Here is an 11,301-nt window from a genome sequence, read left to right as displayed (position 1 = left end):
CACAAGACCAAGCCCTGATTTGTAAGTCCCCACCTCCTCATACACACACCTTCACTGCCCTATCCATGGTCCCTGTATGAAAAGACCTTTGTTCCTTGCAGTGTCTCCAGCCACAGGCACACGGGTTATTGAGGGGCTCTTACCCTGGACAAGATGTCACAGAGCTGACATGGAAATCACAAGCCATTGCTTCAGACAGGGAGCTAAAATCTGCATCCCCTCCTCTACAGAAACTGTGAACAGGTTCTGTCTGCACAGCACAAGCAAGGCAACCTCCGAGGCCTCATTTCTCAAACCGAGGGCTGAGGAAGCACCGGTTCCAACAGCACAGGCATGGGGAGCTATCACCAAGCAGGCTGGATGTGGTATCTTGAAGCTGGGAATTACTGGGTGAAGCTGGAATAGTGTGGGCTCCAGGCAGTCCCTGCGCTGTGTGTGCCCACGGCCAGCCCTCACTGAACACAGCAAAGCTGTCTGAGCTGACGTGCTCAGCACCGCCGTGTGTGCACAAAGGTGCGCTGTGTTTGTTCCAAAGGACACATCCAGCACTGCTGGTGTTCCCTCATCCAGCCCGACCCCCTCTCTGGTGAGCAGAGCAGGAACTCTGCCCAGGCTGCCAGGCTGCCGAGGGCTGCAGCAGCTGCCTTCTCCTCCCCTCCCTGTTGAACACACGCTATTCAGGCAGCCACTTAAAATGGACCATGCACAGAAAAATCCCCAGAAAAAAACGTTCTGCTTAAATTTCCCGTGATTGTTTCACTGGGCTGTGTGTCTGCAAGTATTTCACTGGTTAGAAGACTGAACTTTAAAGAGCATTTTATGGATTCCACCTTGAGGAAGGCAGCATGATTTATACATAGCTGGATAGTTAAGGATGAATATCTGGCCTTTCAAACTCTGCAATCAACAGAAAAGTCATCCCTCATATCACATTAGACCACTTCATTAAAAATGAGAGTTAGTGAAAGTAACAAATTTTGTGAGACTCAGTGGGATCTGACACCAAACTCTCCAGATTCAGGAGGCAGCAAGGAAACTGCTAAGATAATAAAGGTTAAACTAAGGAGAAGATGAAAGCAGACACACTGCTTGGAGGTGACAGTGATTGGTGCCCAGGCTGAATAGTCAGTGTAACTAATGAATCACACATTGATAACAACAGTCTGTACATGCACCAATGCAATATTGTGGCACTATTAAACCATCAGGATATTAATTACAACAGGATCTAAAAACTGCATTAGAAAACTTGTCTCATGCTTTTGGCTCTATAGAAAAACAAAATACAAGAGAGTTCCTGTCCCGAGGGGCTTCCAAACCAAGTAGATAAGAAACACGGTAAGAGAAAGAACAGATATGATACATGTAAGCTGCAACCGTCTTGACTGTTAGGTTGGGGTTCTAGCTTGTGTTTTTAGGCTTTGCAGCACCTGAGTCTCTGGAGCTCCTGGAAAGGATCAGTACAGTTTCATATAAATGTGAAAAAAAACCACTAAAATTGCCCGTATGAATATTTTCACAATGAAAAATTTACATCTTTTTGTTGCAAGTGATACTTTATTTCAAAAATATTAAGCTAAAGCACCAGAATTAGAACAAGAAGCTTAAAATCTAAAATCATGTCAACATGCTGGAACACAGCTGATTTGGATTCCAGTTAAGAATGGGAAAAACCCCGAATTTGGAAAAGTTGCTCTTGGATAAGAAAACAGTTATTTTACTAATTCAACTTTTGTAATATAATTTGGTACTCACTGTGCAAGGGCCACAACCTGTTCCCGGGTAGTAGTTAGTGGTAGAATTGTTTTGGAAGCATCATTAATGTAATCCATTAAAATGATGTCAGATGGCGGTAGCCAAAGTGAATTTTCTAAATTTATTTCTTCCTGGTCTTTAGATGTAATATCAGTAACTTCTTTTGCTTTTTCCTCTTCTGTTTTCCCCTTTCCTTTTCTTACATAGAAAAAAAATATACATTTATTTAGAATACTGTAATCTCTAAAGTTCAAATACAAATACAGTAGTTCTCCACCAGGACATTGACACAAATTGATTAGGGAGGGATGGAAAGCAGGAGAAATCTTTTCCCTTAACAACGAATATCCAAAATGTATAAAGCTGTAGAGAACACTTGTGGAACATTCCCACAGGAGATGGTTAGGAACCAAGTGTCACTATCTCTACATTAACAGTGTTGTAAATTGTGATTTTATTTTTGTCAATGGCTCTGGTATGTCTTTCCCATATATGGGTTATCTAGGGGAGGAGACTCTTACCTATTACATACAGAGAGGAGAGATCTTTAGACAGTTATGGTTTGGTTCCAATGGATATGAACTAAAAATCATGACCTCCAGTGACTTTTTACTTGATAAAAATCTGGACTTCAAATAAAGGAACAAATGGTATCAAGAGCATGGCTGAAATCTTGAGAGGACATTCCAAGAGATAATCTCTGTACTTGCAAGTCCAGGTTCTTCAAGTGTTATGTAAGCTGCAACATGGTTTGTCAGAGGAAGATTTTACAAGAAGTGTGTGGGTTTGTTGACTTTTTTTCATTGCTCGTGCTTCATATTTCACTAATGCTTGGGATCTGAAAAGGACTGTGATCCTGAACAGGCATCATAAGCACCCAGCAGAAGTATAAATGAAATGATTGTTCTACTTAGATTGAATATTGTGCATTTCACAAGTTATGCAGCAACTATAAAATCAGTATCTTACCAGAGGTATCATTAAGGTCTATACAATCAGACACTTTAGGATTTTTCATTTGTGGAAACACATGAAACTAGTGTTTTTTAAGCATTATGTCTTTTTCAGCATAAATCCTGAATAATTCTACTGTGAAATATGACAAAATTTCTTTCCTTCATTTAACAGCTCTGTCTTATTTTTAAAAATCTATAGTATTTCTGGTGTTCTTGGAAGGAAAAAGAAAAAAAAGAAATACAGAACCACTAGAGTAGATGGCTCCAGGACACACTATCATTATTGTATGCTCTTCAAATTATTCTTAAAATTTTTACAGTGAAACAGAACTCTTAAGATGGAAAGCACTGGGCAAAGCAAAAGCATGTACATCGTTATAAGTAGTTGAATTCAAGCACTTTGTCTGCAGAATACTTTGCAAACTTTTCTTTAACCCATTGAGATTTACCATATTCTCAAAAAGCCCTTTTCATAGGTGTCATAAAGCACATTATTTTAGAGGGATAACCAATTAAGATTTAATCTTAAAATTACAGAAAATTTATCACCCTCTTAAATGAACTGATCTGATTATTAACTACACGTATACTTGAAAAAAACCAGTTTTCTTTATCTAATTTGACTATATCTAACTATAGCCAGGGAACCTTATAATGCTGTATTAAACAGCCTCTTACTTATCCATTTATACACTTATACACTATGGTTAAAAATGCCCTGTTTAAAAATAATTAATTATTCCAAACTCTCTGGTGTCCGACTTAGCAGGTTTTCAAAGGAACAACTTCTACAAGTGCTATAATTCTTGTTTCTTGACCATTTTCTCTCTTTTCCCCCTTTATCCCTTCTCTCCTCCCAGTACTTTCTTTCCCTATAAAAAGTGCACCATTAAATTACAGTGCTATAGCAGGAGAATTTGTTCCTTATTCCTGTCTACTCAAATGACTCTCAGATCACTCATTCTCCTCCTTCCCAGTTTTTAGGAAGAGGGATGGGTTTTTTACCTGAGAGGGATGGGTTTGAACAGTGATTTGCTTGGGGTTTTTATTGCTGCTTATTTCTCTCAGGTATAACTATGTTCTGTTCCTTGGGGGAATAGCTGCTTTAAGGTTGTCTTCCACACCTGTCTCTACCTTACTCCTCAACTGTTCAGTTCATCATATCTGTCTAATACTTCTCTCATAAGGAACTGTGGAGCTCTTGTTATTTTGTACAGCAATAAAATAACCAGTAAGCATTACAGTAGACTTCTACTCTCTTTTTTCCTGCCCACTTTTTTTTTAATCCCCATTTTTTTTTACCAGTGGGAATTGTGACATCAGAAAAAAAAATCACTCTCATTTCCCAAAGCTGTTTTCCTACTTGTGAGACTACTTGCTGTGAATGCAGAGGAATATTGCAAAGGAGAGATCATGGCACTTAATAGTTTCCAAGCTGTTTCTGAGTACTGTTGCAACTTCAGTACAGAAGTCCAAGGGGTCACTAGAGCATCAGGGTGAGGAAGAAGGCAGCCAATATAATATCCTACCATCAAAAGACAGCCATGACACCTATTTTCTTTCCCATTTTACATAGCTTAATACCCTGATACTCTTTAGAAAAGGATTAAGTGAACATTGGGCAGTATTTACTTAAATGCTGTACTGGAACGTAGCATGGAATAAATACACATTTATTAGTCTACGTTAAATAGATGTTTTAGCCCAGTCAGTGTGTATATGATATGCAACTGATTAAAAGTGCTGCTGTCAATGCAAATACATGTCAAACTATCAACTAGCCACTTCCTCTACATCTAATTCAAACACTGCCAGCAGACAATTACAACTACCCTTTCTCTGAGCTTTCAACTATGGTTTATATAAAGTAGTATCACTTTTTCAAAGCAATGGCTTTAAACAGTGTTCAGTATTACTTTGCAAAATAATGATGAACAGAAACATACGATCAAAGGAAACAATATGTAGAAAAAAGTCTAAGTGTGTTTGAGACTTGGAGTCAGCTACTGACCTTCAAGTAACTCCCATATATCTCACAAATTAATAATGATGTATGAATTATGGATTCAAAATGAATGACAATGGGGTTATAAATCATACAACTTGATCATGACATTCAAAAGCAATTATTTCATACTTGAAGAAAGAAGTCTTTATATCCCTGCAAGGTTTACTATGGGAAATTGAGCCAGGTATTTATTTCTTCCTAAAGAAAATTTTTTGCTCTTTGAAAGAGTTATGGTTGCTAACAGAGCAGTCATTTACTCTGTAATTGACATAAACTACATTTAAAAAGCAACTATCCAAATGTATCTTCATCTCACACTGTAATAAACAAACATCTTGTCAGAACAGGTCTCTCGGCTCCTGAGACTATGCAAAATGGCCTGTGACTCGAGCATGTTCTGAGATGAAGGAACCTGCCACTGGTGCAGAGCAAACACAACTGGGGTTCCACATCTCCCCGTGCCTCTGCTCCCTTCGAGTAAACTGGCATATGCGTGGTGGGTCATGACCAGAGCATGAGGGGAACCAGGAGGACCTGCTCAGTGAGCAGAGGGTAGGACAGGCCTCATAAGACACCCGAGTTGCAATATCGACTCTCGTGCATCCTGAAACAGGAACCTTCCACAATGCAATTCATGGGATCTGTTTCAGGCATCTTCTATGAAATGACTGAAACTGAATTTCAGAAGTGCTTGCAGTCCAAATAACTAGTCAAATGGGAATGTCTGCCTTCTAAGTCAATAACTTTTCGATAGACTAATCTCACAATTTGGATTCTGATTTAAGTCAGAACCTCAACCCTTCACAGTCAGTAGCTATTATCTGTCAACAATTTGCATGTCAGTTCTAAAAAAATTGACATAATTCAAATATATTCAAATATAATTCAAAGTATAATACCCTTAAACCTTTTTCTCTGCTGCTGCTTTTGCTAAGTGAACACCATTGTCCAGAAGACTCCTGCTTTTCCTCCACTGGAGATACCATTGAACTGTTAAGACCACAAAGCAGGTTTCAGATTTCTCTCGACTTTCGTACTGCAGATTTCATCTCTCAAGCACAGGTTCATACATACACAGAAATATATAAACAGCATAAGAAATCAGCCATTATCTCAGTCAATAAAATGCCTGTACAGACAGTAGTGTATTATAGTTAATGGATGAGCTCCAAGCTAAATATTGGAAACACAGTACTTCAGCTCCTACAGCAGATGCACCATTTCTCCTTTTGTTCAACCCTGTAGCACTTAGTAGTTTATAATGTCCACCACTGACTAGAACTCACAGCCCTGAGCCATTACCAAGGCTCCCTATACCATAAAGAAAGGAAAAATAGGAAGTCAGGAATGGGACTCACAGAAACCAGCATAATAAATGGTCGGCTCACAAAGTTAGCTAACAGAAAAGGAGAGTTGTAGGTTATCTCACATTCCTGTCAAGGACTAGAGACCATCCCATTAATGGCAAGGAGGCTCTAACTGGACTGGGTTTGGAATTCTGGACATCCCCCTGGAATTGGGCATGTACACTTGGCTTCTCCAAAAGGCACTGTTGTGGTCATGACTGTGCTGCTGTTTTACAGGCAGGACAGTTGGGAGACCATGGCTCAGTTTTCTTCCACAGGAACAAAGTACAGGTTAAGTATTTTATACTAGACAAGGACTAGAAATTTAGTCTTGGCTCTCTGAGGTAAGTACCCCAACAGCTGAAGCAGAAAGCCCTGTTCATTACACCCCATTGTCAGTGATCAGCTACAACAAACCAGAAAGAGACTGCTAAACCCCAAATATCTTGTGGTCAGCTGTCTGCTGAGGGACAGGCTCAAATCCTCTTTCTGTAAAAGAAGGAAATTAATTTTTCACTACAAGGGTAGAGGTTCCAGCCTATTTGGTATGAACAGACAGACTGCAGCACTGTACCTTGTGTATCATATGGATCAGGACAAGCCCTGCAAGAGCAAAGCATTTCTAGGCTAGTTGTCATCAAAATCAGGACAGTTCTGAGCACACCCTTCTAGTTCTGAGCACACACAGCTTCTAGTCATCTATGGAATTTCACTGGAAGAAATTTAATCTACAAATAAGGATGCATGTAGACAGTGTAGGAACATCTCATGGGTCTTAAGTCCTAAACTGAGAAAGAACTTCTACCCTAATTTCCCTGTGTCTTGGTTGTCAAGTTGCAAAATAATAGCATTTCCCTGCCTCCCAGGGATAATGAGAGGAAAAAAGTAAATAAATATGAGCTATTCAAATACAGCATGGGGAGGGAGGACAAATAACCACTAAGATAGACAAAAGAATGTTAGTGCAAATAGGAGGTGAAAGCAAGACTCCAAAAACATACTTAACATTGTATTTAAGTGTTCAGAAACTGTCACTATTTTCAGTCAGAATTCTATTTTTAATGTTAGAGCAATAACAGAACATTGACAACCAGTAAATCTGAAAACCCTACCTTGCTTTTTCTTTACTACCTATTTTTGAAATAGGAGGTGGTGAATCCTGTGCCTTCTCTACTGCGAGACTGAAACAGAACAAGATTATTTTTGCACGTTATTTGCATGTGAAGCTATGAAAATGGAGTTCTGATTTTAAAGGACAGTAAATATATTGTGGAATGTAAGTGGAAGAAATAACCACTAATAAACCAGATATTGATTCAGGGATCAAAAATGAAGTATGGAATACCAAATTATGGACACAAAAGTAACTGGGGAGTAAGACTGCTGCCGAAGTGCAAGAGCAAGAAGCTGTATCAAAGCCAAAGAAAGAAAACCTGATAGTTAAAGACAACTCTAGGGATCAACAAAGAGCATGGAAGTATAATTTGTCATAGATATTCCCAGACATCTTTATGGTGTCATATACAAGCTTAAAAGGGAAGCTAATGATACTGTAAACCAAATATGTGATGTGTTGACAGAGAAGAAGGTTTTGGACTTGCAAAATATTGGTAGAGCAATCTTTGATCTGTGATACTGTTTACAGGAAATGGGTCCCAGTTAAACAAGCCCAATACCAACTTCCTGCATTCAAATCTAAGAAGATTTGTTAGGCTGGCTTCAACTTAAACGGAGAAGAAACAGACACAGGTTCTTTATCAAGCCTGAGGTCTTCATACTTGGCTTTGTCCTGCCTCTTGGGATGATGTGCTTAAACTTCCATGCATTTGTCTATCTCTCTAGACAGAGAAAAAAGTTATTTTCCAAATTCTTATTTTATAAAATATGAATCTTTTGCCTTCTAGGACATAAAGCACTGTACTGGCATTAAAATAGATGTGCCTATATATGTGTGTGTATATATACATGCATGTATATATCTATCTGTATATAAAATGAAGTTTATACTGGAAACAGGGAAAATTATTAAAAAGATGAGCTATTGCAATAAATGGTAGTAGATCTAACATGACTCACTCTTCTTGGGGTTTAGCATTAATGAAGATTATTGCCCGACGGTCAGTAAGCTCTTGCATGCTTAGTTCTTCCAAAGATAAAAATTTTGCTCCGGGTTTTATCTACAAGAAAATTAGCATAAAATATAAGGTGTTTTGTTCAGTTAAAGATGCAGACAAAAAATGTATTTAAAATTCCTAATCTTAAACCAAAGACTCTGCAAGAACTTACAAAGCTATTAAAAATATTTTTCTTCTTAATTTGCATTTTCTTCATCAATTTTTCTTAGAAAATGTTGTTTATAAATAATTTAACCTGTAGTTATTGTCATTAAGGCATTCCAAACAGTTCCAGAATAAGTAAATGTTCCTGCCTCTGAAGGCTTTACAATACAGGATGGAATTTTCAAAGCAACCAAGTGCTTTAGGAGCAGGTATTTTACTGATTGTCTGTAAGACTGGTATTTCTAATTCATTTGGGTATTTTAAGAAGTCTTTCTCTGATTTAACCTGAACAAGTGATACTGGAGTCAGTCTTTATATTACAAATACTTCTTTGTGAGAGAAAGGGTCATGACTCAGGTGAAAATAAGAACTCTTTACTTCTTTATGTAAAAATAAACAAACAAAAAGTCCGTCATTCAGTGTCAAGTTAGTATTAAGTACACTGCAGGGAAAGAGACCAGAAGACCTAAAGTTAAAGAAAGGATCTGGAAAGGAACTAGGTCTGCACTGCTCATATAGGATTGGGAAGAAAATCACAACTGAGGGGTAGCATGAAGATGGTGAGATTTCATCCATGAAGAAAGATAATCAAAAGAGATCTGTGTAACAGCTGTGAAACTTCAGGACATGAAAACAGAGTATTTTCTGTAGCCAGATTCTGGTTTTTTGCTACAGTACTCTTTCTAAATTAACAGGAAAATTTTACTCTTTCTAAATAAGAGTAGCTATTTAGAATAGCTTACCTGACCACAGTCATAGAATCCATCAGTAATGATATTACTTGATGATAAATATCCCAACCGGCTGTACTTTTGGGAAAGATTGTTATCAAGTAGCTTTTCCAGAGCAGCTTCACTAAACTTATTTTTACGCTTTATTGACAGATTAATTTCTTCTAGAATGTCTAAAGCGCTGATAAATAAAATACAAAAAGCAAATAAGCACTGGTAAATAAAACACAGTGGCTAATTCATTGTTAAATACTAATTAACTGTTATTATACAGTTTAGAGTTAGTTTTCAGCATTACCAAGGCCAAGACAAATTCACTTCCAAGTGCCAGCCCTATGCCCTCTGGGCCAGCAAGGCTGTGCTGCACAGAATTTCTTCTCAAGGGGAGAAAACCGCCTTGCAATGCTCAAAAGCAAAAGCAATTTCTTTAGGTAGTTAAATGCTACATAAAGAAACGCGGACACGATGCCACAGCCTTTTATCAGAAGGATGTTCAGCACCACAGAGGACTTGAGGGAGAAAAAAGATGTAAAAGGAACAATGTTCAGAGCTGACCATATGACACAGTTCAGACAAGCTCGCGCTCTCTCTCTCTCTCTCTCTCTCTCTCCAGCTGCAATGCAATTTTCAGATTCCAGTTGTGCATTATGTGATGTGTGAATCCTTCTGGCCTAGGACTGTTATTGTGCTTGGGGAAGGCACAGTTGGCAGATATTGGCTAAACACGAATGAGCAGAGAAACACAAGCAGTTGTCTCAGCACCACCAGAATGGCGGGATTTTTGCAGCATGGAGACAGAAACAAATAGCAATGTGAGGACATGGGAGGACAGGAATTAATTTCTTAAGCTGTTTCTGGTGCTGAAACCCACATACTGATAACTTCTGACCTGAAAAACTTAGGAAAAGCTCACCAAGAAGATAAAGGAGAATATAGCATACTGCAGTTTTAGAACTGTTTACAAATGAAAAAAAAACAAACAGGAAAAATGATGATATATTTGTGTGTAAATATTCAAATTTATGTGTGTGGTTTTATGCACACATGCAGACATTCTTCACATCTCAAGGAATAAATTTTATATATACACACACATATTATATATATATATATATTTATATATATATATATATATAATGATCTCCATGTTTAGGCTGCCCACTTCTCTCTGTGAACTACACAGGGAGCCTCAGCTGCAGACATTTACAAGGTAGACTTCGAAGGTACGTCAGATGAATTCCAGAGAACAAGTTTTTCAGGCAAGGCAAATGACAGCCTTCTCTTATAGAAGCGAGCAATGGGAGAAGATAGTGGAAGAGCAGTTCAGGCTCTTTGTCTACAGCATATTGCAGATAAGCAGCAAATAATACAGGGAAGAATTTTAAAGGGGAAAATGAATAAAGAAAGGCTAATGTGTTCAGCAGTGTCTAAAACAGATGACATTACAGGCACAATGGCACATTACCCTCATATAGAGGAGAGACAAGCTAAAACCGGCCAAATACAGTTGCACCAAAAATTCTATGAAGAGCCAAAACCCCAAAAAAAAAAATTCAAACAGAAATGGAAACACTACCAACAGAATAGAAAAAGTAAGGGACAAACCCAAAAGATGCACAGGCAAAGTGAGACACAACTGTTCAGGGACTGAGACAAATGTTTCATATGCTATGAGTCAGAGAGGAAAACGTAGGCCTATTACTCAATGTGGGAAGAAAACTCATAACAGATGGCACAGAAAATACTGAAGTGTCTGATGATGCCTTTTTTGCTTCAGTTTTCATAAAGAGGTTTCAGGCTGATGCCTGGCAGTCATATTAACAAGGAGGTAGAAACAGTAGTCTTGACATGTCTAGAGTAAGTTTGAGGAGACAAAGTTAGCAGTCCCTGAGGACACTTACCTCATACCCCTCTACGAATTTGCAAAAGCAACATTGTAACTATTTATAATTCTATTTGAAAATTGCATTTGAAAATTCTAGATGTCTGGAGAGTGGAGAAGGGCAAAGATACTACCTAGATTTGAAAAACTAAGAACAAGGAAATTATAATAAATATCATGCTGCCAAATTTCAGTGTCCAAAGAAAACCATATCAAATTATTAAACAATCAGTTTGCAAGCAATAAGAGGTGAGAAATAGCCATTATGTATTTGTCAAGAATAAGTCATGTAAAGTGAATGCAATCCTTGCTGTGATAGGGTGACTTGATGTATAGCCAGAAGT

At 38.1% G+C, this 11,301-nt stretch overlaps 1 protein-coding gene across 10 annotated transcripts in view; it reads right to left on the bottom strand.

The window, feature by feature from the left end:
* Positions 1-11,301, bottom strand: part of ARMC3 (armadillo repeat containing 3) — a 57,958-nt gene that overhangs the window by 2,509 nt on the left and 44,148 nt on the right. For 9 of the 10 annotated variants that reach the window (XM_064635243.1, XM_064635287.1, XM_064635296.1 and 6 more), the window contains 4 exons: positions 9,088-9,256; positions 8,142-8,242; positions 7,178-7,246; positions 1,756-1,953 (listed from right to left, as the gene is read on the bottom strand). In XM_064635243.1, coding sequence (XP_064491313.1) covers positions 1,756-1,953; positions 7,178-7,246; positions 8,142-8,242; positions 9,088-9,256 — 537 coding nt within the window. Of the gene's footprint in view, positions 1-1,755; positions 1,954-2,604; positions 2,612-5,626; positions 5,710-7,177; positions 7,247-8,141; positions 8,243-9,087; positions 9,257-11,301 lie in introns of all 10 variants that reach the window. The other variant, XM_064635304.1, reaches the window with a different exon arrangement.

The sequence above is a fragment of the Pseudopipra pipra genome, chromosome 1 (genome assembly GCF_036250125.1).
Source record: "Pseudopipra pipra isolate bDixPip1 chromosome 1, bDixPip1.hap1, whole genome shotgun sequence".
Taxonomy (NCBI): domain Eukaryota; kingdom Metazoa; phylum Chordata; class Aves; order Passeriformes; family Pipridae; genus Pseudopipra; species Pseudopipra pipra.
The sequence above is the reverse complement of the archived record's forward strand: the minus strand, read 5'-3'. Positions and strand labels throughout refer to the sequence as shown.